This window comes from Panicum virgatum, chromosome 2N, assembly GCF_016808335.1.
Source record: "Panicum virgatum strain AP13 chromosome 2N, P.virgatum_v5, whole genome shotgun sequence".
NCBI lineage: Eukaryota > Viridiplantae > Streptophyta > Magnoliopsida > Poales > Poaceae > Panicum > Panicum virgatum.
The window spans coordinates 7,703,082-7,728,431 of NC_053146.1; the positions used below are offsets into that span (position 1 = coordinate 7,703,082).

At 48.0% G+C, this 25,350-nt stretch overlaps 3 protein-coding genes and 1 long non-coding RNA gene across 5 annotated transcripts; 3 read left to right on the forward strand and 1 right to left on the reverse strand.

The window, feature by feature from the left end:
• Positions 1-8,028: 8,028 nt before the first annotated feature.
• Positions 8,029-8,466, forward strand: LOC120659628. Its single transcript, XR_005669121.1, has 3 exons — positions 8,029-8,120; positions 8,200-8,283; positions 8,377-8,466. It is a non-coding gene; the product is annotated as an uncharacterized LOC120659628 (long non-coding RNA).
• A 4,527-nt stretch (positions 8,467-12,993) lies between these two features.
• Positions 12,994-14,955, forward strand: LOC120659629 (F-box/LRR-repeat protein At2g43260-like). Its single transcript, XM_039937827.1, has 2 exons — positions 12,994-13,214; positions 13,385-14,955. The coding sequence occupies exon 2, from the start codon at positions 13,408-13,410 to the stop codon at positions 14,545-14,547; it is 1,140 nt and encodes a 379-aa protein (XP_039793761.1). The 5' UTR covers positions 12,994-13,214; positions 13,385-13,407; the 3' UTR covers positions 14,548-14,955.
• A 2,873-nt stretch (positions 14,956-17,828) lies between these two features.
• On the forward strand, positions 17,829-19,708 carry LOC120659630 (probable glucosamine 6-phosphate N-acetyltransferase 2). 2 transcript variants are annotated; one of them, XM_039937829.1, is made up of 2 exons: positions 17,829-18,612; positions 18,702-18,994. In XM_039937829.1, the coding sequence occupies exon 1, from the start codon at positions 18,097-18,099 to the stop codon at positions 18,589-18,591; it is 495 nt and encodes a 164-aa protein (XP_039793763.1). In that variant the 5' UTR covers positions 17,829-18,096; the 3' UTR covers positions 18,592-18,612; positions 18,702-18,994. The 2 variants fall into 2 exon arrangements, with proteins under 2 accessions (XP_039793763.1, XP_039793762.1); XM_039937828.1 differs by lacking the exon at positions 18,702-18,994 and adding an exon at positions 19,055-19,708 and having other exon boundaries at positions 17,844-18,612.
• A 932-nt stretch (positions 19,709-20,640) lies between these two features.
• Positions 20,641-24,912, reverse strand: LOC120659631 (hydroxyproline O-galactosyltransferase GALT6-like). The gene is made up of 7 exons (XM_039937831.1): positions 24,023-24,912; positions 22,927-23,159; positions 22,552-22,839; positions 22,340-22,468; positions 22,055-22,228; positions 21,531-21,638; positions 20,641-21,439 (listed from the first exon to the last, which is right to left on the reverse strand). The coding sequence occupies exons 1-7, from the start codon at positions 24,843-24,845 to the stop codon at positions 21,230-21,232; spliced, it is 1,965 nt and encodes a 654-aa protein (XP_039793765.1). The 5' UTR covers positions 24,846-24,912; the 3' UTR covers positions 20,641-21,229.
• Between the last annotated feature and the right edge of the window lie 438 nt (positions 24,913-25,350).

Consider the following 25,350-nt stretch of genomic DNA (forward strand, 5'->3'; position numbering starts at 1 on the left):
TGAGAGAGGCCAACACGTTGAGTTGGCCAGTAAAAAAATATATAGATGAGAAGCAAGGCAGTCGATGTGTAACCATCGACTTAAGATGTTATTAATAAGTACGAGTTTCAGATTTAACAGACAACATTAAATGTTCTCTGAATTGTTCTACTAGTTCAGGAACCCTTCTATGGCATGGATGGCTTCTACGCGTATGGCGTCGGCTCTTGCTATGATCGCTTCATCGTCTTTGTCATCGCCTGTTACTATCTGTTGACTCAAGGTGCTTATCTCTGCAAACTCTGCATGTATCTGCTCGGTCATTTCTTGGGCTTCTTGCTTGGAGTTTGCAATCGAGGCTTTCTCCTCTTGGATCAGTCTCTGGGTGGTGCGGACCTTTTCTTCGAGCTCCACCAGTTCTTTCTCCAGGAGATTGAGTCGCCTTGTACTCACAGAGATATCGGCTTTGGCGTCCAGAGTTGCTTTCTTCTGGTTGAGCATTTTGCACCTTTGAGCGATGTCGGCTTTCAGAGGAACTTGAGAATGACATAGTTCTATTCTCTGTTGTGCTGCTTTCACCTCTGCCCGAAAGAAGGGAATATGGCCGGCTGGCCAGAGCTTGACCTGAAGTGACTCTGGGAGTTGGGATTCTATCTGCTCGAGGATTTTCTTTATTTCGCTGGAATAGTCAACCAGGGTACTGATTGGAGCAGATAGCAGACCTTTGATATGTTGTAGCTGATCCGCGAGGTCAATCGGCTACCATGATGATGGTACTTTCGCTCCAGGGGCGATCAGTCCCATTGATGCTGGGTCAAAGGAGAGCAAAGCTGAAATATTGAAGCCCTGTGGAGATAGTGGAGTTAGTTTTGGGAACAAGGTGCATCAATGGAATTATCGGCTGATTTAGAATCGGCTCATGTAGTGTTACCTGTTCTGAGGAAGAAGCGATGGTCACTCCGGGTGTGATCGGCTCAGTTGGGTTTGAGGCAACAACAGGGGCATCGGCTATGTCAGCCTATTCGTCATGCACCTCCATCGGAGCATCGGGAGTTCCGGGTTGAGCTTCCATCAGTACATCAGCTGTTGCAGTTCCTTCGCTGCGAATTTCTGTTGAGACGATGGTTGAGCCTTGCTATTCTTGGACTTCAGTTATTCCAGTGTCGGCTTCATGAACGGTGGTTCCCTGTCGTGCTGGGCTTTCAGTACTGAGGGTGTCTCCAGCTGCGTCCTGAAAATAGGATTACAGTCAACGAGAATATATATATGCGTAAGAAAGAAGTTTCGGAGAGATGAATTACCTGGTTGGTGTTGGATTCTGATAGATTCGGGGAAGGTTGTTCTGTTTTCTTGATGACTCGTCTTGCGATGATCTTCCTTTTCTTAGTCGGGACTCGGGGGCAGCACTTCCAGAGGTTTGTCTCCGTTTAGAAGCCGACTGGGGTGAGTCTGGCTGAGCAGTCATTATTACTTTCTTCATTGGCGGTGACTCCTTGCAAAAAAGAATATCAGGGGCGGTTGGAAGGAAGTAGAATGGTTCCCCGTCACTGGTCATGGGTTCTGGATCATCTTGTTGCTGTAAGCAAGGTGAGCAGGGTTAGCCAAGTAAAGTGGTGGAGGGCTTAGAAAAAATAGGTACACGGATTCAGTACCTTTTCCTCGGGGATTGTGTATTCAGGATCAATTTACTGCTGTAGAGGGCCTAAAGCTCTTCTGAATACATGAGTTTTCCACATTCCCCACCATGTGTTAAAGTCGATTGACGAGGGAGTAAATGACAGATCAGTTGGTATTGGAATGTGGAGGTTGTCAAACATGTTGTAGCATCTTGATCTGGTAAGACCATCGGGTAAATCGGCTCTACTCTCCACCAAGTGGTGAATATGGAAGTGGGGAGGGACTTGTCCTAAGCCAAATTGCCGAGCTGCTACGACTGGTTGATAGGTTTCATAACCTGGTTTGATGATTCTATTGGAAGTACTTATGCCAACAGGGAGGAAGCCAGGTCGAATCATTAGGGAATATAGATGCCGAGTGCTGTCGTCATCGGCAAAGCTGTCCAGCCTGAAGGTAGTTAGGTTCTCAAAGGCTTCAGATTCAGTGAATGGAAAGTAGAGGGGATTGTCTAGACCTTTGTAGAAGACTCTAAACCAGTTTGCTGCATCTGTCGAGTTCAGTTTGCTGCCAGGGAGGCTGAATAGGGCTTGGCCATAGCTAGTGCATCTAATTGGCTTGCCATTCTCGTCGGGGAAGGAATTCTTAGCTAGGCTTTGAAAGTTTGGAATCTGATGCTGGAAGTAGAGTTGTGCCCATAACTGAAGAAACCACCAAGGGCCTCCAGTTCTGAGTTTCCTTTGGTTGAGCAAATTAGTTGTCATCAGATGGAGACATCTGTATGTTTCTCCGAGAAAAAGTTTGCCTAGGCTAGTGCGGTTGCCATGGGCCAGATGGTAAGCCAAAGGAAGGTAATTCTTAGTTGGAGCTAAGGAAGGACCACAGAAAATAAAATGTTCTAACCAAAGATTTAAAAAGGCTGTGTGTTCCTTTTTAGTTAATGGACCTTTTGTCTTCATGTGCTGGTTCATGTAAGTACTCCAGTTTGTGCAATCTGTCTTGCATGAAAGTTTGAAGGGGGCTTCTACCATTCTGTGGGTTGCAGGATCAGGGGAACTAATGTCTAGGCCAGTAATCATGGTAACATCTAGCGGAGTAGGGGTCATGGGCCCAAGACCAAAGAGGAGACAGTTCAGAGCGTCGGACCAGACATAGCCGATGGTTTTCAGAAGGTTTTCATCTTGATCAAGGGGGGATAATGATAAACTGAGTGCATCAGCTATGTTCCATTCTTGCCACAAGGGCATATAGGTTTTTGCTACTCTGCTATACCATGCAATCCAGCTCTCGGGTGGATTAGGACAGGCTCTTAAGCAGTCGGCCTAGGAATTTAAATTAATATCTTGACTTACGAAAGGGATTCTATTCGCTTCACAGGAGATTAAATCTGTGGGATTTTCATAAACTCGTGGGCCAAGACAAAAGGATTTGGGATTGGAAGGATGCGGCAAAAGGATGTCTGACACCTGGAGTTCAGAAATTCAGAAATTTATATATGGTGTCATATTTCAGAGTTTAATTCATTTGGAGGTTTGGTGAGCTGAAGAAAGTTAAAAGGATAGGCTGAATATTACCTTCAGGTCATAGATTGTCGTATCGGTGATTGGAGATCTCGCTGTTTGAGCTTCGGAGTCCGCCATGGTTCAGATCTGCTAACTTAGAGTTTGGTTGTTTTGCGGGCTCTGGTTCAAGTTTTGGATACTTTGTGAGTTTTCGCTCGAACTTATGGAGCGGGATTCTCGAATTGTGCTCGGATTTGGAATGTCTATTTCGAGTTGGATTCATAGTGGAGGTGATATTCTGTTCTTATGCTGGTTGCTTCCAATTTTGAATTTCGTCGGCTCTTGAATATTAGTAAAGCCTGATGTGGTGCCATTGGCTTTTGAAGGGTTGTCCGAGCAAGCAATTAAGTGATAGGAAGCTTTATTCATTAAAGATAAAGTTTTTACAAGAGGAAGAGCCGATTTAACAAAGGGGCGAATCCTTCGGCTCAGTCTACCTTACAGTACTACCTACATCTACCACCCGTAGGTACCTGGGTACCTACGGCGCATGGGGCTTCGCGCCGGCACGTCTCCATCGTCGCCACCGTCGTCCCTGCTGCCGCTCTCGTCGATGCTGCTGCCGTCGCTGGCCTCGTCGTCGCTGCTCCAGCGGCCGCCGCCGCTGTTGCTTTCTTCTTCGCTGCCCCCTCGAGGGACCCGAGGAACCGGAAGGCGTTTCCGGCCATCGGGTCATCGCCGCTGGAGGAGAAGTCGATCTCCTCTTCCGAGGAGGAATCGGAGCAAGCGCCTCGTGCGCTGCCGTTGGGTCGTACTCCGGCGTCGGCTCTCGGCTTTCGGAGATGGAGTCGAGGGAGGAGGCAGAGGAACTCGAGGAAGAGGGGGCGAGAGGGGAGCCAATGGAGTTGGAGCCAGAGGAGGAGGGCATCGCCATGGCTGATGTGGGCTGTGCGAGGAAGGTGAGTTTGTGGTGAAAGGAGTCGATTCAGGGTGACATTAAATAGTAAAGAATGGAAGATGGATCGGCATTTTCACATTCTGCGAGGAGCCGGCTGCAGAGACGTTGCGTCTTTCGTGGTGGTTGTAGTGCGTTTTCAATGAGCATCAACAGGAAGATGAAGCAATGAGATGGTTTTGGAATTATTATTGCCAAAACCAGGGGGCATGTGTTATCGCCATAAATTAACAGAATTAATTAATGGGCCGCTAGCAAGTTGGGCTTAAAGCAGGAACGAAGGAAGGCTTGTGAATCGGCTTTTTCGTGAGTGTTTGGGCCATGTGGGCCATGTATCTTTAGATTTAGTTCAATTTGGGTTAGGGATAGAGTCCGATTTGGACGCGTTAGTTTAGATTGTTTTGAAAGTCTCCGGACTATAAATATGTACGCTATGATATTCATAAAGGAGAGAGAACGTCATCACGTCTCGTAACAACAATTCTCGGCGCACCGCCACCCCTAATCCTAGGGTTTCATCCAAGTAAGCGCCATACTGCCCTGATCACTTCTTGTGATCAGGGCAGCATTGTTCTTGCTTTTACCTTGGTATTACTCGTACTGAAGCGTTTTTTATGGCGAGTAATGCTAGTTATCCCGATGTTCGTAGCATGACCTTTAGTAGATCTATCATGCTCTTGTTGTTTATCATCTACGAATATCATGTTATCTCTGCGTGATCATGTATTAATCTTACTCTATTTCTCGTTGCATAGGAATTAGTCGCGTAGAGATAACACCCTGCTTCTTTTTTATCTAGTAGATCTAATCTGTTATGGTTTGTTATTATACTTAAGAATCGGCTTAATATCTGCTAGGTTAGGCCTTGCAAACGGGTTGGATGATCCGGCGACGTATTAGATGCTTTGCTCTGATCTTAATAGGGATTGATCCGGGAATCGACTTTCGCTTATTTTTAGGCCTCTTTTCTGGTTAAAGTTTGGTTATCTATTATGCTCGTTAGGCCTAATTACGTGTAGGATGTTCCGATCTAGCAGTGAAGGTTTTACCGTTGTGGATTTGATTAACTAGATCTAATTGAAGCAGTTTTTGCAGTTATTTGCTTTATCTATTAACATCCAAATATGCAGATCTAATCTGACACCGGGACTCGATCGGCTCTTTAAAGCCGATGCAAGAGTCATCCCGGGGAGCCGACCACGGCTCGGACTAATGTTTACATGTGTTTGTGCATGCAGGCAAACCATCGAAAGCACGTTTGCACCTTCCTGATCGGGTATAGGTTAGGTGGCACGCCCTGCATCTCTGGAAGCGTCGGTGTGTGCCAGGATCTAGGCCGTTGACCGAGGGACCGGTGCCAGCCAGCGTCCCGGTAGCCTCCCGGCCCTTCGTGTTGCCTGTCACTACTCGCTGGTGGATTTTGACCGACAACAGTGGGCTGCTGGCAGCGGAGATGGTGGCTCGCGCGTCGACGATGGCGGCGGTGCCTGCTGCTGGTCGGGGTCATGGATGGGGCTCTGTGACGTGTGGCGGCACCGTGGTGGCGCAGCCAAGGTGGCTCGGGCTTCGCTAGCGACACCAAGGTGGTGTGGCTGGCATCGGCCAGCGTGCTCCATCGATGCCATGGTGGCGTGGATGGCTGTGCGGTGCCATCCTTGCGGAGCAGGCCCTACGGAGGCAGTGACAGCGGAGACGTCGGAACGCCATGAGGTGCTGCAGGAGTGGTGGATGAGATCTCGTCGCGGTGGTGGTGGATGGGACTCCGAGGCGCCGCGAGAGGCCGCGCGCGGTGATCGGCTGCACATGGCGATTTGGCGGCAGCGAACGACGCTGCGACTATGAGTGGTGCGGCACGAGGAGGTGCGAGTTGGCTACGACGCGTGGTGGCACAGCTGCGCCGCCGGCCCCAAGGGACTTCTTGCTTTGCCAGGCTGTGGTCGTCCAGATACGATGGGATTCTTCGGGCGAAAGCCTCGCCGGCTTCCTGCTGGTAATGATGACAACGGCGTCTGAGGGCGTCGTTCTCCCTGTTGGGGGTGTCATCTTGGAGCCCTTCCCTTCTGCGCGGGTTTCTCCGGGTGAGAGCCCTGTCCACTTGTTGGACGAGCGATGGCGGCGCCTATGGCGTCGTTACCTTCTTGAAGGCGTCGTTGGTGGAGACACTTCTTGGCCAGGGGGTGGAAGGCCACCGGTGGCTTGGCGGGACGGCTTGGTGTAGGTGGCGAGCTCGAAGGGGGTTGCCTTAGGCCTGGGCACTAAAAACCGAAAAACCGAAACCGAACCCGAACCGAACCGAATAGACCGAATTTTCGGTCTATTCGGTTTTCGGTTTTCGGTTTCGGTTCCTAAAATCAAACTGTTCGGTTTTCGGTGTCAGTTTCGGTTCTGTTCTCCTGAAACCCGAATAGACTCAAAGAACCGAAATGGAGATGAGGCCAGGAGCAACGCAAAGTACGCAACCGAGCAGGCGAGCACCCCAGCCAGCATGTCTAAGGCATGTCCAAGGTTTGTGGTCCCATCTAGAAGAACATCAACTAGAGATGTAGTTGCTACCTACAATAATGAGAAAGAGAAGCTGAAAAAATTCTTGAAGAAAAACTGTCAAAGAGTGTGCTTGACCACAGATACATGGACTTCCAGTCATCAGCAAAACTACATGTGTGTGACAGCTCACTTTGTTGATGAATCATGGCAGCTACAAAAGAGGATTATAGGCTTTTTTATGGTGAAGGGTCATAGGGCAGATGACATAGGAAAAGACTTGGAGAGGTGTCTGGTAGATTGGGGATTGGACAAAGTTTTTACCATCACCGTTGACAATGCTTCAGCTAACAACGGTGCAGTCTCCTACATAGCAAGGATCCTTAATAAATCAAAGACTAGCATCTTAGAAGCAATGTTACTTCACATGCGGTGTGCAGCACATATTGTGAATCTGATAGTTCAAGATGGATTGAAAGAGCTTGACTTATCTGTCAAGCGTGTGCGTGCAGCTGTTAAATTCATTAAGAGCTCCCCTGCTAGGATTGCCAAACTCAAGAAGTGTGCAGAGCTAGAGAAGGTCGACACCAAGGCTTTCTTGTGTCTTGATGTTGTCACAAGATGGAACTCAACATATGCTATGTTGAAGGTAGCAGTAGCATATGAGAAGGTGTTTGAGAGATATGCAGAAGATGACCCATACTATGCAATAGATTTAACTGCTGACAAGTAGCCTAGAGTTCCAGATTCTGATGATTGGGCTAGGGCAGCAAAGATGGCTGAGTTTCTAGAGCACTTCTAGAAGTTGACACTTCGTGTTTCTGCCACTCTTCGCCCTATAGCTCACATATTCTTTCATGAGGTTGCTGAACTCAACATATTGCTGCGGTCTTGGTGTGAAAGCAGTGATCCTTTGCGCAAGGAGATGGCAAAAAGAATGTTGGCAAAGTACAACAAGTATTGGGGTGATCATACAAGCTTCAACATTCTGATCTTTGTGGCTGTTGCTCTTGATCCAAGGTACAAACTTTCAACCTACACCAAGATTGCTACCTTAGAGATGTTTGGTGAGGTCCATGGAGAAGTGGTTTGGAATAAAATGAATGAAACACTCACTAAGCTGTTTGAAGAGTACGGAAGAATATATGCTCCAAGTGACAAGGATGGCCAGACCAATGAAGCAAAAAAAGACCAAGAAGTAGAAGGTAGCAGCTTGATGAGAAGCTTGGTTGCTAAAAGGATGAAGACGAACAACTGTGGTGTCAGTGCTTCCAAATCAGAGTTGGAGAAGTACCTTGCTGAAGAGAATGAAGAACAAAATACAAAATTTTATATTATGGACTGGTGGAAGGTGAATTCTACAAGATTTCCAATTTTAGGGCGCTTGGCTCGTGATGTTCTAGCCATTCCCATCACTACAGTTGCATCTGAGAGTGCCTTTAGTACTAGTGGACGTATTTTAGATGATTTCAGAAGCTCTCTCACTCCATTCATGGTTGAAGCTCTTGTTTGCACTCAAGATTGGATGAGGCGTGCAGGTCCTATCACCGACGAAGAGGATACTGAGGAGTTAGCCAAGCTGGAAGAAGGTACCTTTGCATTTTGTTATTTGTTGCTATGTGCATTAAGTTCATGTCCTTATTGCTTTAATTTGGGATTTTATTTCAGCACTTCTTGCGGAAATGGAAGCTCTGAAAATTGCCAAGACTGCTGCTAAAGACAATGAGATTGTCAATGTTGAGTGATACTTAAGTATGTTGAGAAAATGTTGCGTTTGAAATTCCACTATATATCTTTGCTGTTGTAATTCTAGTGAATGAAGAATTTAATTTTCCAATTCTTTAGGTTGCTCGTGCTGTCTGCTGGTGTTGTGCTGTACTGCTGTTACAGCCAGCATGCATGTATGGAGTCATGGAGAAGGGTGGAACCGTGGAAGCCTGGAAGGTGTTGGCAAGTTGCATTTTCTTTGGATGATTAAGGATGGAGCCTGTCAGTCTGTCACATGGTGTTTGTCAAGACTTTTAAATTTGTTTGTCATGAACTTGTTAACTTATTTCCTAGTCTCTTGTCTTGTGGTGACGTATTGTGGTACTGGTACTATGGTTAAATTATTTCCAAGTCAATTTCTGTCACTATTTATCTCATTGTGTGATCTGTGAGTAGTGGCTCTGTTCGGTTATTTCGGGGAACCGAATAGACCGAACCGAAATTTTCGGGTTATACGGGTTCGGTTCCTGCAATTTTTCTAGAAACTTCGGTTCTCAAAATTCAGAACCCAAAATTCTCGTAACCCGAATAGACCGAACCGAACAACCCGAATAGACCGAACGCCCAGGCCTGGGTTGCCTAGCTCATGCGGTGACAACCAAAATCATACAGGCGCCTGGGGTTGTCACATGGATGTTGGATCTGGCTGTTTGCAGTGGACTGCGGCAGATGACATTGCTTGGCAATTGTCAGTGCGGCGTGGGACGGCGTCAGTAGGTGGCGCTTGCGGCACCATCATCGTGGGACAGCTTGGCTTGCAGCGGACTGCGGCGGGATGCTCAACTTTGCTCGGCAACTCCGGTGTGGTTCATCGTCGAAAGATGGCGCAAGCGACACCTTGGCTTGCTAGTATGGCGGTGGAGGCTGTTGCGTGGGTGGCGCAACGAGTTGCGGTCGTTCGGCGGGCGCGGCTTGGCTGTTTGATGGGGATCTTGAAACACGGGGCAACACCATTCATCATCCTGATGGCGACTTAAGGAACGGATCCGCGACATGGAGTACTGTGGCGGACGTGGCGAGGCCCCCGCGTGCGGTGTCTTCTGCATGGCGACGAGAGCAAGGAGGAGGTCCAACGGCGGGTGTGATAAGCCCCCGTGAGTTGTGTCTTCGCGGTGGTGAAGGCGAGACAGCCTGCGAGAGGTCCGGATTCGATGGTTTTCACTCTGTCAGATGGTGTTTGTTGGGGCAACGGCACTATGGCGGCAGGTCCTGCTTAGCGGTGGCCTTCTCGGCGTGGTGCGGTCTGTTTTTCTCGACTTCTTATCGACGCGGGATCGTGTTTCGACGGCGACTTCCTAGGTAGGTGGAGGTTGGTTGTCGTGGCAATTTGGCTTACTCGGCCGCCGTGGCTTTGCAGTTTTGAGTGTTCGCCCGTGTTTATGCCCCAATCCGACCGGGGTGAGAGTTGAGGTGTGGTGTTCCTCGGGAGAGTCAAGTTGTGGAATTCCCCGTGTTGACGTCCCAATCCAACCAGGTGTATTTTCTTTTTTCGTTTCTTTTCTTTTTTCTGTCAATGGTCTCCCAGGACTGTAGTATTGTATTCTTATGCTATATCAATAGAAACTCGCATTGTCTTGTGCGGTTCTTTCAAAAAAAAAAACTACCGTGGGTAGTTATATTGAGTTATTGTAGACAGCTAGACGTGATCACATGCACCATCAGAAATAAGGGTGGTAAAGGATTTCAGATTTTTCTTTCTTATTCGATTTTTTTTTACTTAGATTGTGTAACAGTTGGACTCTAAAAGAACCATACTCTAATCTTATACATAAACTAAAAATATATAAGAATCAATTTGGATTGTGAAAAAACCACTAGAACTATATCCTATTACCATCTCTTGTACACGAGGCCGTGTGCTAGTAAGCTGACTGATAAAAAATAATATTAGCAAAGGAAAAAATTCGTACCAGTAGCAAGTTTCCCTTTCGCGCCGCGTGAACCGAACCTTCTATTCACATTGTGTTAGATAGTTGGCTTACTCCTACACAGCTCACGGATCCATAGGTCTCAATTACTGTAGCTCACCAAAACACATAGAGTATTCTTTTTTCTTGTCATTTCTTGTTTAATCCAATCTCTAAATGTAACGACGCTTATTTGATTATGGTTTTTTAACATTTACACAAGGCTTAGTATTTGAAAAATCCAAAGTGATGTAGTAGTACATTCCGAATGAGTTTCTCTAGAAAATTAAAAACAATACAATATACACATAGCCTAGCCTAGTTCTATTGTATTATCGGGGCGGCAGCGCTCATCCCAGCGCGATTCAAACTGGTGGCGGCTCCGATTCCGCAGCAGAGGTGTCGGAGCACCTCTTCCTTGATACGGTTCGGGCAGCAGTGAGGCTGCGCTCTCCTCTACCCGATGCGGCGAGGAAGAAGGGAGAAGGGGCGCCAGCGAGGGAGGAGGGAGGAAGGAGGGAGCTCTGAGGAGGCACATGCTCGCGTACCCCACCCCACCCATGTGTGTGGATCCGGGGCAGAGAGGGAGGGAGGGGGTGGTGCCTAGATCTGGCGAGGGAGGGGGTAGGGAGGATCGGCGCCAGCGCCAGGAGAGCAGGGGGTGGAGGAGGCTAGGAGAAAAGAGAGAGGAGGTGACAGTGGGAGAGAGAAAAGGAGGTAGTGGGTGGATAAAAAAATTGACTTGTGAGCCCCATGGATAGTTGGTACAAAAGATGGGATATATAGGATAATGAATGTGGGAAAACTAAGTATAGATGATAGAATCTCGATGATCAAAATAGAATATTTATTTTAGAGGATTAAAATAGAGTATGACGAGTGCAGACAGCTTTATCTACAACTCATTCACATGACCGATTGGTTTGTTCCCCATATAATCTCCATCTCAATCATACATCTACTATAAATTACAAAAATAATATCAAACACTAAAAAACATGAACCTTTAATGTGAAACGGGTTAGGAATGCCGAGCAAATCTTCAAATTAAACATAAATACTACAACTGTATGAACCGGCGAGTGACTGAAGCCTAGAAGGCCCATCGCGGGCAACTTATCGTTGAATAGCGGGCGGCGTCCCCCATCCGCCGAAGCCGGATTCAGTAACTTACCAATATAATTTGCGCTAAAATATAAAAATAAACACTGTAGCGATGATATGGTAGCAGTTACTGCATCAAATATTGTTGGATACCATAGCATATGTACTGTTCGTCCAAATCTAATCATCCATCTTGTGATGGACGATTTTTGATGGGAAATCACTGCTACAGGACTCCCTAAGGGCACGAGCAATGTATTTTTACCAACTAGTAAGTAAGGTGGGCTCTAATAGAATCAGGTAGTTGTTGTTTATCACCTTCATAATGTGCCTAGCAAAAAGTAGGTAATAAGATGGACCCGTAGCAGTAGAAAGTGTGAGAGGAGAGAGGAGATAAAGAGCAGGGCAGAGGGAATCAATGTTTTTTTATTTCTTACTGCCGGGTAGTAAGCCTATTGCCTTGTATTTGTTGCTTACCGGTTCCACAATGGCAACTACCAGGTAAGAAGACAATATACTACCTGCTTTTCTACCCATTGTGGCAGCCCTAATTTACCTAATCTGAATAGGTTTTTTGTGTAGGACACCACCAAACTGTTCTTTCGTGGGCAGCACATCCAGCTAGTCGATTTATTTAGTTTAAGGGGCATTGCAAAAATCTATATTTGTCCACCACGCACCACCTGCATTAAAACCACCATTTTCAGTTTGGGAGGTGAGACCGCTGGAGGCCGAGGCTGCCAAAAGCCCAAAACTGCTAGGGCTGCCCGAGCTGGGCCCAGCCATCCCGGCAATGAGGCCGGTCGTGGACAGCGCGGCTTCCAATGGTCCATGGAGAAAGAGGCAAGACGTGATCGGAGGACCAACACCAAGGAATTTTTTTATTTTTAATCGAAATTACGTTTTAATACTCAGGATTTTAAGAGTTACAAAACTAGGTTAAAATCATCCACTGGTGGACGAAATATAGATGACGAAATTTGGAGATATTGTCTACCTGGTAGACGAAATCTATTTTCCGTCTACCCAACAGACGAATTCTGTAGGGCCCACAGTATTTCGTCGCACGGTTACAGTAAAAAACAAATTTCGTCTACCCGATAGACGATTTCAAATTTCGTATTTTCGTTGGACAAAATTTTTTAATTTTCGTCTACCGATTGGACGAAATCTCTTTTAATAGGGCCCGTGACCTTCTTCGTCCTCCCCTCGTCGTCCTCTCTCTGTTCTCTCATCTCTCCCTCCCCCTACGGCGAGATCTGGGCGAGCGGCCGGCGCGGGAGTAGGCGACGGCCCATCGGCGCGGCAGGCAAGCGACCGAGGGCTTGGGGCGCGGCCGACGACGGAGCTAGGCGCGCGAGCGGCGGCGGCGGGCGGTGCCTGGCCACCGGCCTACTCGTGTGGGCCCGGCACGGGGCGGCGCCAACACGTGCGCGCGGGCAGGCGCCAGCGCGTGCGGGGGCAAGCGGCCAGGCGCGGGAGTTTGTTAGAAAGGTGTCAAGTTTCAATCTAGAAAGGTGTCAGATGATTTGTTAGAAATTTATTATTTTTATATTCCACAAATAAAATCGAGTTTGGACAAAATATTTTACAAAATTGTGTATCATCATATTTTTTGATTTTTTTGGTGAATTTAAACTGGTTTTCATAGCATTAGTAGCCCTCCACAAAACCACACTTTGGTGGTGTACCGCAGACAAAAAAAAAGAAAAAAAACAATCTGAATCCCCATCCGCCGCCTTCGTCTCTCTCCGGCGCCTCCGCCACCAATCTGCCCGGCCGCCGGCGCCGACCCAATCGCCACCACACCTCCGGTCCCCTCCCCTCCCGTCGCGCAGCGCGGGCGCCTACCTCGGCACAGAACACCCCACCTCCCCGGCTGGCGGTCGGACGCCGCACGGCCCGGTAAGCTCTCCTCGGTCGCTTCCGGCCGCACGCGCCGCAATCCCTGCTCGTCGCGCGCCTTGATCCCCTCACCTACCTGGATGGAGACGGATGCCTTCACCCCTCGCCGTTTTGTTGGATCCGTGCTTGGGATAACAGACACGAATCCTTTTCTTCTCCTGTTGTCGCAGATCCGCCGCTCGCCGCCTCGCGGATGGCGCCGCCGAGCCCGGCCTCCAGGGCCAGCGCCCGGCCCTTGCCCCTCGACGCGCTGTACGAGGTCCTGCTGCGGGTCCCGGCCAAGGACCTCTGCCGCTTCCGCGCCGTCTGCTGGCCGTGGCGCTCCCTCCTCTCCGACCCGCGCTTCGTCGCCGCCCACGCGGCCCGCCACCCCGGACCACTCATCGTCGCCGCCCGCGACACCGATCGCTCGGCCGCCGGCCCCAATGTCGACATCAGGGACCTCTCTGGGCGCGTCATTAAGCGGGTTGTCGCGCCGGGGAGCTTCTGGGAAGTGGGGAATCGCGTGACGACCGCACAGGTCGACGGCGACTGCCTCCTGCTTGGGAACAAAATGAGCTGCCTGTTGCTGAACCCCAGCACCGGAGCTGTGTCTGAATTGCCACAAGGATTCGCAAAAGGACATTCAGTGCGGGAGTGGCAAAGCTCCAAATGCAGGCACTTGCTTGCGTTTGGGAAGGTTGCCTCGACAGGGGAGTACAAGGTGCTTCGGCTGCTCCACGCATATTACCACTTCGGACATCAGTGCGAGGTGATCACCCTCGATGGCAGCAGCCATGCTTGGTGGAGAGGAAAGAATGCCTCTCCAGGTGTTGTTCGCTTCAACCACTGGAGCAGAGTGACCATTGATGGGATCGTGTATTTCTTGTTGTATGAGGATGTCATGGTCAGAGAGGAAAATACCATGCCGGTACGCCTAGCTTCGTTCGACCTTGAGACGGAAGAGTGGAGGGCAATTCTTCGAGGTCCCTTGAATCTGATGACCACTCGTACAACTGATATTTCAGTGGCCTCCCTGAATGGGTGCCTAGTTGTGGTTCATTATGCCCAATGTTCTTTTATGAACCTATGGTTTCTGATGGACTTTGAAGAAGGTTTATGGGCCAAACAGCACAGCATACTACTTAACTCTGGACTTCCTGTACAACCATTGTTCGTGCTAAATGATGGGAAGATAGTCACTTACTGTGAACTTAAGAGATTGTTGAGAATTTACGACCCGAAAACCTGCACCTACATAGATGTGGCGGAGGTTGGACGTTATGAAATTGGTTTGCACACCAGAAACCTATTGAGCTTGCCTGATGGTACTGGTGCTCAGTTGGTTAGTTGAAAACTGGATTCTTTGGTTGAGGTTTAGTTATTATCCTACAGAAGCTGGCTTCTCCGTTGCTGTTAAAATGCTGCACAGCAACTGTTCCAAATTGCCAAACTTCAACTCGTGCTTCTGTAAAGCACGCAGGCATCCTGCTGCAGTAGTTCCATTATATACAGCCAAATAGGTGGTTGCTTGATTAGCACGCTTAGCCAGTTTATGATAGTAGTGAGGTCTTTATGTGGCTACAGTGAGGAAAGTTGAGGAGCTTTTGCTTTGATATGCCTTGGTTCTGGATGTTTACTTGCTGCATTCTGTGATTCTACAGGCTTTGATGTAACTCTTATGCAACGTTTGTAATAGGACGTTATCAAAGCCCTAACTTTGGAACACCCTTGGATTTTGTTGCTGTTTGTGCCTGATTAATGTTCTCTTGTTCCTTGTTACTTGCATTCAACTATTGGTCGCTGCAGCTCCTGCTTTGATTGGATTCTAATGTCTAGTCAGTGATCATCATCATCTTTTCTTGTTGTAATTTCCTATTCTAGTTTGATTCGATCAAAGTATTGTGTCCATGCATTCGCAAATGCTGGAGAAGACTTCAAAATTGTAGTAATCTGTTTGTCTTCAAGTTCTCAACTTGCAGGTGTCATCAAGCTGGGCGATCTGGACTAACGGATCGCCAAGAGATACTGAAGAGGTCAAGAAGTTTACCGAGGCTGAGGGGGGTGAAACATGGAAGGAGTATGAAGTTTTTTTAAGTACGAGAGCTAAAATGCTGAATGCATTTGAACTTTTTATTAAAATGCTTTCTCTACAAATGACGAAGAGTGCCCAATTAATGTATTTGCTATATGCTATTTGTTTCTCTTCTTATTGTTCACTATATATGTTGTTGAATATTGACTGTGTCATTTTATTTGATCATGATCCAAATCTGTAGCAACGTACGACATCAATCTGAACCTATCATCATCTCCCGAGCGAAACGAATCCAATGAGCCTAATTAGATCGTGATTATACATACAGTAACACATGCTCTAATGATGGATTAATTAAGCTTAATAAATTTGTCTCGTCGTTTAGAGACGGATTATGTTATTTATTTTATAATTAATCCATGTTTAATACTTGAAATGTGTGTCGAAATATTCGATGTGATATTTTACATCAAAATTTTACATCAACTAAATAAGATCTTAATTTCTTATTTTGTAATGATTGCTCCACCCTGAGCAACATACATTCTCTGACAATAACAGGGAAAAAACAATCATTACTACTGCATTTGGTGAACCATCTCGCCCTTCTTATTGTTTCTATACATATAAAAAAAATAGGGAAAAAACATTCTGTGTTGTTTGGCTGTGGTTGGTGGCTAGCGGTTGATGCTGATTTGTTATGAGAGAAAAATACTATAGACTGGCTGTTGGCTGATGGCTGGTGTGGATGGTTGGCTGACAAACTAATCGAACAGTATAATTGAAATCGTACATCCCAATCACGAAATGAAATGGGCTGAAAGAAATTAGAGATGGGGCGTACTGCGATGTGAAGAAGATTGAGGTCGATTCACACGAGGCGGAATCACAAAAGTTAAAAACTAAAACTTTTATTTGTCAAAAAGTAGGAGAAATGAATAAGGAGATGATGCTGGATCAGATGGAGAACCGAAGGGCAGGTTCGGTATTTTTGCAAACCGCACCTCGCAAAGGCATGCTATTCCAAAAAGCACCCGCCTGAAACGAGAAATTCAGAATTTGACACTCAATTCGTGCGACTCACTGAATTTAACAACGAATTTGCAAGTCTTTCAGAATTTGACACCGTACTTGCGAATTTTTTCAGTTTGGGTGTTTCTTATCTCTTTTCTCTAATTTCTCTTTCCCATTTTCTTTTCAATCTTCAAGCCTTGCGAAAAGACAACAATACCGCTGCCTTATCCTTCGAGAGAACAGACCCTGTCGGGTTCTCTCCCCTGTTCTTCCCTGGCGCTGATGCTCACCTCGATCGGCGGCCTGGAGCGCGGGATCGATGAATGGAGCGCCAAGAGCTTGCAGTGCTTTTTTTGGCTGGAGCATTGCTACTTTCTTGGGGCCAACCACGCCGGCGCCATGCTGGAGTCCCGTGAATCGAGAAATCATCGGATGGCTGGAGTTCTTAGGGGGTGGCTATTTTATTGTGCAGGTGCAAGATGTTCAGGGAGCTCGAGCAGAGCAAGGTGGTGCTCGCGCGGGCGTCGCCGCGGTGCCTCGCCGGGCATGCCAAGCCCTGGTCCGACAACGCGCACCGATTCCTGCAGCGCTGCTCCCGCGGCACCTCCACTCGACGGCGCCCCTCCCGCGGGCCGCAGCCGGCCTCCCCGCGCGGCGGCCCGAGCTCCCTTTCCCGGTGGCGGTGCTTCAGCGTGGGGGATTTGGAGGAGGCGAGAGCGAGAGTCCCGTCCCGGAGAGAGAGCACGAGCAGGGAGGGGGTCATCACGCGCGCAGACAACGGCGCCGGGGAAGAACAAGGCTGGGCGGGGGCCAATTGGGCGCGCCCAATTTCTGTTGAAGGGATAAGGTAGGGGCATTGTCGTCTTTTCGTGTGGCCCGAAGATTGAAAAGAAAATAGGAAAGAGAGAAATTGGAGAAAAGAGAAAAAAAACACCCAAACTAAAGAATTCGCAAGCACGGTGTCAAAATCTGAAAGGTCTGCGAATTGAGTGTCAAATTCAATGAGGCACACAAATTGAGTGTCAAATTCTAAAATTCTCGTCTGAAATAGGAGTGTCCCAGTTCCTCGCCCCCGATCCATCCCCGTAGGTTGTTGATTGGAGTCGCAATGTGCAGCCATGGAGTGAGCTAGGGTCTGGAGATCCACCAAATTCCTTGCCGATCTGGCTTCCCCTTCTTCCTCGGCACCGGGTGGCGCTAGCGCCCTCGTCCACGACCATTACTGGCCACTGGCGGCCTGTAAGCTCCCTCCGCCTCCCTTTTTCTCCGCCTCTCCTTGTCTCTCACGCGCATCGCTTCGCATCTTCAGCTCGACCCCCCTCCCTCCCCCGCTTCGCAGATCACTTTCGGCAGTATGGATTGCCCCAAGCGGAGCGCGCCGGCTGGCCTCCACTACGAGAGAGTTTTACCTCTACCATTAAAAAACTTGGTGCTAAGCTTGTACCACTAAAAAGTTCTTCGTATATGTATATCATCGCGCAAACTTTTTTTTGGCTCTGTGTATCATTACATTCATCTTCCGTTAGGATTTAACTGTTCAAGAGCACTGACAGGTGGGACTTGGGGGTGCAAATTGACCATCTTACCCTTCGCACTTTCAGTTACCATGAACTCCTGAGGAACCTTCATCCTCGATCCAGTCCCCAAACCGAGCACCGAGACCGGCCGCCGCCACCCCTGTCGGCGCCTTCCGCCATCTCCCACCGCCGGCACCTCTCCCGCCGCCTCCCGCGCAGCTTCGGGGCCCGCGCGGCTGCTGGGCGCCGGGCGCAGGCGGCCTCGGTCCCGGCCGCCACGGGCGTGGGCGCGGGCGAGCTCGGCCCCAGCCGCTGTGGGCGCTCGCGGACCAAAATGACATCCACTTTGCCGGAATCCATCGCCGCCGTTGGGGAAATCAACGATTCCATCCACATCCGTCGCCTCGAGCTGTCTGACCACGAGAGGGGCTTCGTCGCCCTGCTCTCCCAGCTCTCCGCCTGCCCGGATCTCACTGCGTCCGAGTTCGCCACGCGCTTCGCCGAGCTCGCGGCGCAAGGCGAGGACCACGTCATCCTAGTGGCCGAGGACACCTCCGCCCCGGAGCGGCGGATTCTCGCCACGGGGTGCCTCTTCGTGGAGCGCAAGTTCCTGAGAGGCGGCGGCAAGGTGGGCCACGTGGAGGACGTGGTGGTCGATGCCGCCGCGCGCGGCAGTGGGCTCGGGCTCCGCATCGTGCGCCGCCTCGTCGAGATCGCCAGGGACGCCGGCTGCTACAAGATCATCCTAGACTGCACTCCTGAGCTGCGCGCCTACTACGCCAAGTGCGGGTTTGTGGAAAAGGGGGTTCAGATGGCCATCTACTTCTGAACCTCAACCAGACTTCCAGAGGTAATATACCTTGCATTGATATGGTTCATCTGTTTAAGTGCTGAATGAAATGTCGTACTTGATCTAAATACTGTAGCACTTGTTTGTAGTAGTGCGGCCTAGGTGTATCAAGGTGCAAATGCATTTGAAACAAATGCCCAAACACCGCTGACAGTGATGTGCATACCTTTTCTGTATCTAGAGTCAATTTGGCTTACTACAGTTATTGGCTTATCGCCACCTGAAGAACTACACTAGTAGCTTTGGAGCTAAGCTTGAGTTTTGAGATGAAAACTGAACCAAACGAGTGTTTATTGCAGTACAGTAATTTGTAATTCTTATGCTCTCTACATGCAGTAATTGTCAATCAGTTTTTGGCCAATATCTAATACGGCCAGCCTAAGATTGTTGCCATCTTACCATTATTCCATTATATTTCATATACCAATACTCCACTTGACAGACATCTGAACATCCTATCATGTATGGGTGTTGAAGAACACTGTGAGCTTCATGAAGCTCTTTGGAATAATGAGTTGCACAAGGGGCAGGTCGGACTTCCTTGTGGTTGCCATTCATCAAGATCGCAATATGATTTTCTTTCTTCAACCCTGGAACCAACTAATAGCATACGACATGGACAGCAAGGAAGTGAGTGTTACTACCACTTTTGAACATGGAAATTGGGATGCAAGAATTGCTCCTTATATACCCTATTTCTCGGAGTCACTGGCACTCACAAACAAGCACTGAAAAGTGTATGCTCTTACTATGGAGCAGCTAGCAGCTTGGTTTGGTTGTAGTAAACTTAGGTGTGGTGTTCTGTCTCTGCTTGGATGTGTTCCTTTTTATGCTTTTGGTCTAATTAGTACTGCAAGCCTGCTGATACTTTCATATGTTGCATGTCTGTGCTTGCAATGTATCCTATCTCATGCTCTTGGTCTTATTATACCGCAAGTGTCCTGAGATGTTCATGTAGTGTTCTTTCCGAATGCTAGTTGTATCTATGACCGCAGTTCTCCCAGTTGAACAATTTAGATGTTTTGTGTTGACGTTAGATGCTTCAAAAGCTACCTTTTGTGTTTCCAGAATGATAATCGTCTTCTTGAAGCCTTCATTTCTAGTGGACGCTCTTGCAAACAAATACTACCTCCATTTCAAATTGTAGTTCGTTTGACTTTTTGGACTCTAAGTTTGACCACTCGTCTTATTCAAAAAATTTGTACAAACATTGCCAAATTTAAGTCATTCTTGAAGATTTTGTATTGATGAAGCAACCCACAACAAAAGAAATAATATTTTGCACAAATTTTGAATAAGACGAGTGGTCAAACTTGGGGTCAAAAAAGTCAAACGACCTGTAATTTGAAACGGAGGGAGTATATACTATGAAATCTCTTTCTTTGGACCTGCGCAGTTATTTATTGTGAGTGAATCAAATTATCTTCCATATGCTGCAAAAGGTGCATTTCATGTAACGGTTTCAAATTGAAGGCTCCCGGTAACATCAAAAGCTAGAGCTAAGCTTTTATATGTATGCATCTGAACAATTGTAATTGGAGACTTCGGCCGGAGCTGAGCTGGATACTGATTGCTTGGGTCTAGTTCAGCACTTGGCAGTGTTGGTGCTGTTCGGACAAACTATGTTTATTTTGATCACAAGACAACTATGTTTATTTTTTTCACCAATATTACACGAATAAAATACTGCAGGTCCATTTTAAAATGAAACCTTTGTCACTTAGCAACAGACTGAAGCTCCAAAACTATAGTGTGTATCTCCAAAAACTTCAGGACCTCGGCCTGATGTTGGAAGATAGATACTTCTACGTTTTCATAAAACCCAAAGAACAAGAGTATCATATTTTTTTCAAAGAGGGAAGTTTTATTAATTTCAAGTAAACTTACATCGGGGCAATACCATAGAAGCTTGAAAAACTCCCAACCTCTGTCTGAAACAGACACAAGACACACAACCTGAAACAGACACAAGACACACAACTGCACTTGAAAGAAAAAAAAAATAAGCAGGCTCATGGCAAAGCTGGCTGATTTCAGCTAATTCAATAGTATTATACGAGAAAGAATAAGCTGGAATAAACCCAGGCAAAACACTCCTTGACCATTTGTGCCAAGCGTTAAAGTGCTGCTTCAACTAATCCCTGTGTAGTAGGCTTTTGCCGCAGATGATTTACATTTAATTTTGAATGCCCGGATGCTAAGAGCAATGCCATAGTATCAGTAGACGCACACGACTCCATATAAGATAAATACGAACTCAAGGAAGGTCCTGTACACAAACACTGCCGTTATACCAACCCAACTCTGCCCATGTCAAAATTTCTAGGTCAACAAAAGTTTGACGCAGCTATAAATATCCACAGGTATAAAAGAATCCCCAAGAACAGCGATCAGGGTGTCAGAATCAGTGGCTGAAACAGGCCACCGACCAAAAGAATGAACGAATCACAGAGCCGCAATCCCAGATGAGCAACCCCTCAACCGAACCCAGAAGAGCAACCCCTCCACCGATCGAACTCATCATCCTCAGCAATTCCAATGATCTTCAGTTGTTCCATAGGCGAGAGGTGCTTACGGAGCCCCCAAAACCAATTTAGCAGCAGTTTTTTCGTCATTGTCATCTCACGTTGCAGCACTGGGCGCTCCCAGACTGCAGTTTTCGCCACAGGCAGATCATGTGTTGTGGGGACTGGTAGTGCGCCGTGAAATAGCCATCGTAGCAGCCTGACTGGTAGAACCTGACGTCATGCCTGATCTCCACCGGCCGCCGTGTGTTGTTGAACTTCTCCACCCACATGCCCATGCTCACATCCTCCATTTTAAACAGCTGCGCACCAAAATGGACACGCACATTACGCTATTTTGCTTGTTTGGATGGAGAATTCATGTCAATCAGCTGCAAAGTTAGAGAACCTTACCCAAAGCGTCTGATTGTCAAATTCAGATACAATGTAGCGCGCAATATCTGAAGAAATTACATAGCCAGGTCCATTAGCGTAATTTGGATATACTTCTTCCGGCCATTCCTGCATATAAAAAGAATGCAATCTCAGGGATAATGTCGCTATCTTTTAGTATCTAGATTGTCAAGAAGAGCTGTTGTCCACTTCTGAAAATTAAAACGGGCATAGAGAAAGACGTGACAACTAAGGACAGTACAGCTACAGCTGTAAACAGCTTGCGAAATAGTGGCAGCTTGTGATAATATGTACATAACTTGCAAACTAGTCATTGTTTGCTACGAAAAAATATATGCAAGGATTTTTTACCTGCCTAAGCTCTACTGATACATATTATCATAAATGATCATGTGACTTTTCTTTTGCTGGCAACTAAACATTAACTGCACATTTTCTGCTTATCTATGGTTCATATTATCATAGACTGTCATGCAGGATACTCCATGACACACTCATATGTTACAGAGGAAAGAACAATTTACCTCGTATGTTACGGCCCATTTGCCAGATCTTAGTGGTCGACGAAAGTAGTTGATACTACCCACATACACACTCTTATCACTTTGAACTTTCTTTACTTGATCCAGAACAGAATCAATTCTGACAAATGTATCATCATCACATTTCATTACATACTTTGCAGGGACAACACGCACCTGCATAAACAAAGAACATTAATTGAGTATAAATATCAGCGAAATCAACCTGCAAAGGATATATGGCAGAGCAGCTAGCATGTAAACATATAATTGCTTGAAAGCACTTACCCCATACTCGGCAATCGCAACAGTCTTCAACACAACAAGGTCATAGCTATCAATGAAAGGCACTATAACGATATCATGGAAGAACTCCGCCTCCTTCTTCAGCTCTACATTGACCTCCTTCTTTCCATTCTAAATTTTTTTCTTAATTCAGTAAGAGTTGGCAATTACGCAAATGAATAGTAAAAAACATGAATCAAGGAGGTAGACGTTACCAGAGCCACAAAGAACCGAGCTACAATATTGGATGATTTCCTTGTATACATCATCCATGACTTCCTTACAGCCATACGCTCAGCAAAATGGCTGGCTGCTGAAAGAATACCAATGAAGAGCTCAACAGGTTCAGTTGGCAGTGGTGGGGCCCTCCACTGCTCAGACATCTCAAGGTATCTCTCTGGTGCAAAACTAGGGTGCGAATTGGGTAGAGAACTAGCAAAAACTGACTCAATATCAATATCTCCATTGAGGGACAATGCGGTTGCATCCTCAAGGGAGTAACCCTGCAGAAAAAATAAGCTGTCAGCACTTAGCAATGCATACCTCAAGACTAATCATCAAGCTTTATGATGCTTTAAGGGTGAACTTACGGTGCGGTAAGGAAATGAAGCAACATGTCGCCCATCGACGTTGACATGGTAACCTTCCAAACCAGCTGTTAGAGTCATAACAAATAGCTTGCCTTCTGTGAATGGGTATGGCCAACTGATGTGGACATCCTTTGGTCTGCCAATCAAACGTTTCACCCACCATTTCATCTTTGACTCCTCTGTCTTGTTGTCATCGTCACGAATCCATTTCTCACACTTGAGTTGCCCATCAACTGAAACACAAAAGTGACATATAATATGAATCATATGCCAATGTTGCAAAGCAAAGTTCGGGGCTGCATTCTTGAAGTTAAAGAAATCCTGGTTCAACTTCAGTTTCAAGTGAAACGTTTTTTTTTTTGGTAAATTGCAATGACTAAATTGCTGACAGCTGCAAGGAACATTCACTCGAGCAAGTACTCAGAACACCAAATTTTGGTCATTGATGTGGTGGATTTGCTAACTATGACTCATTCAACCATGGATCATATTCAGTTGGTCACAAACTTTGCTTTAACAGCACTAAATCATCGCATAAATTAAACAAGCTGGAAGCCTGGAACTAATTGGAGTATTGGGAAAATTATTTGTGTTTCCGATAATAATCAGGGGGAGAGAGAACGAAGTTTTGGCTCTCACATATCACAGTTGCCAAGTCAAAACTCAACAGCTCTAAAACGCGGTTTCAGGTCAATGCGTAGTACTTTGAAAAATAGGACACATCGCCATCAGACCCCTTGCATCACCATTCTACAAAATCTGGAAACACAGTTCTAACTCTTTCTAGAAGTTTCCAGCGCAAACTTTGTACCTCCAGTTCCCAATTCCACCAAGCTACGCTATTCCACGAGATTAAGATCCGTGAAGGTGACAGACTTCAACTTCGTACCTAACAAACCATTCTGGTACCAACCTCTATCTTTGTAGCTAATTCAGATTCTAAAAACTAAACCAGAATGCAAGCCAGAGCATTGAACGATTAGATCGAATAATCAAACTAACCAGAACATCGAAACAAAAAGTTTTTTAGAGAGACATCGAAACAAAAGGTAAGCCGACAAATCTGGAGCTCGATGGAGAGAGGTTGACAACTCACCGGTGTCCTCGGCGGGTCGGGAGGCGAAGCCCTCGCAGCGCTGCGACTGGCCCCACTGCATCCGGTAGCAGCTGTTCATCTCGATGACGGGCCTCCGGCTGTAGTCCCCACGGATCCTGGGGTTGAAGTGCAGGATCCTGGGCGGCGCCTCCCCGTCGACGGCCTTGGTGCCGACGAGCTCGACCATGAACTGCGAGACCATGACGGCGGCCTCCCCGTCCCTGCGCTCGGCGATCTTGGGGTCGTACTCGAGCCGCGCGGGCCTGGGGCGGGCCACGACGGTGACGTGCGAGCCCACCGCGAGGCCGCAGGGGAGCTCCACCACGCGGACGCCGTCGTAGGGGAGCTGCTCCCGGTGCACGGAGACGGAGGCCGGGCAGGCCGGCGGCGGCGCCGGCGACGTGGACGCGGGCGCGGAGGAGGCGGGGGCCGGGGCGGCCTGCAGGTGCGCGAGGTGCGGCCTGGCGGCGGCGAAGGCGTCGGCGGCGGCGGCGTCGAAGGGGGTGGCCGTGCCGTTGGGCCGCGGGAGGAGGAGGAGGGAGGAGAAGACCGGGAGCGGGCGCGCGCCGCCCGCGGCCGGGGCCGGCGCGCCGGCGGGGAACGCCGGCTTGGCGGGGCGGGCGGGGGAGGACGGGGACGCGAACGCCGCTGCCGCTGCGGCCTCCAGCTCCCGGCGGCGCGGGTGCGGGATGGGGAGCGCGGACGAGCCCGAGAAGGGCAACAGGGGGAGCTCGAAGAGGAGGACGAACGCGAGGTAGCCCGCGGCGGCGGCGAGGAGGCCCGCGCGGACCAGCCGCTTCTTCCGCGGCGCCGGTGCCGGCATCGCGGCGGAGGGTTCTAGAAGGCGGCGCGGAAGGGGAGGGAGGGAGAGAGGAAGTAGCCGTTTGCGGGGGGACGGGGACGGGTGGTCGTACTAATACTACCTGGGTCCTTTGGTTGAGCAGCGCAACTACAACACAGATTCCCGAGAAAAGAATCTTATATGCATGGAGTACTAAACGAAGTTTATTTATAAAACTTTTTCACGAATGTGTGTAACTTTTCGAGGCGAATCTAATGACGGTAATTAATCGATGATTGGCTATAGTGATGCTACAGTAACCATCCTCTAATCGCGCGGTCAAAGCCTTGTTAGGTTCGTCTCGCGAAGCCGCGCAGGGTTGTGAGGTTAGTTTTGTAAATTGCCTTTATTTAGTACCCCTAATTATTGGTCAAAATTTTTGTGCTACTCGTGCTACCGAAAACCAAACAGGCCCATGAGGGGACGGGGAGGGGGGTGGCGGCGGCGGCGAGCTCTGACCGTTGCGGTGGGGAATGGAATGGGAGTC

Coding starts and splice junctions, on each gene's coding strand:
- LOC120659629 (XM_039937827.1), top strand. CDS start 13,408: ATGGCGCCGCCGAGCCCGGCCTCCAGGGCCAGCGCCCGGCCCTTGCCC.
- LOC120659630 (XM_039937829.1), top strand. CDS start 18,097: ATGACATCCACTTTGCCGGAATCCATCGCCGCCGTTGGGGAAATCAAC.
- LOC120659631 (XM_039937831.1), bottom strand. CDS start 24,845: ATGCCGGCACCGGCGCCGCGGAAGAAGCGGCTGGTCCGCGCGGGCCTC. Junction 22,469..22,551: donor CTCGGTTCTTTGTGGCTCTG/GTAACGTCTACC, acceptor AAAAAAATTTAG/AATGGAAAGAAGGAGGTCAA. Junction 21,639..22,054: donor AATGGGCCGTAACATACGAG/GTAAATTGTTCT, acceptor TTTTATATGCAG/GAATGGCCGGAAGAAGTATA.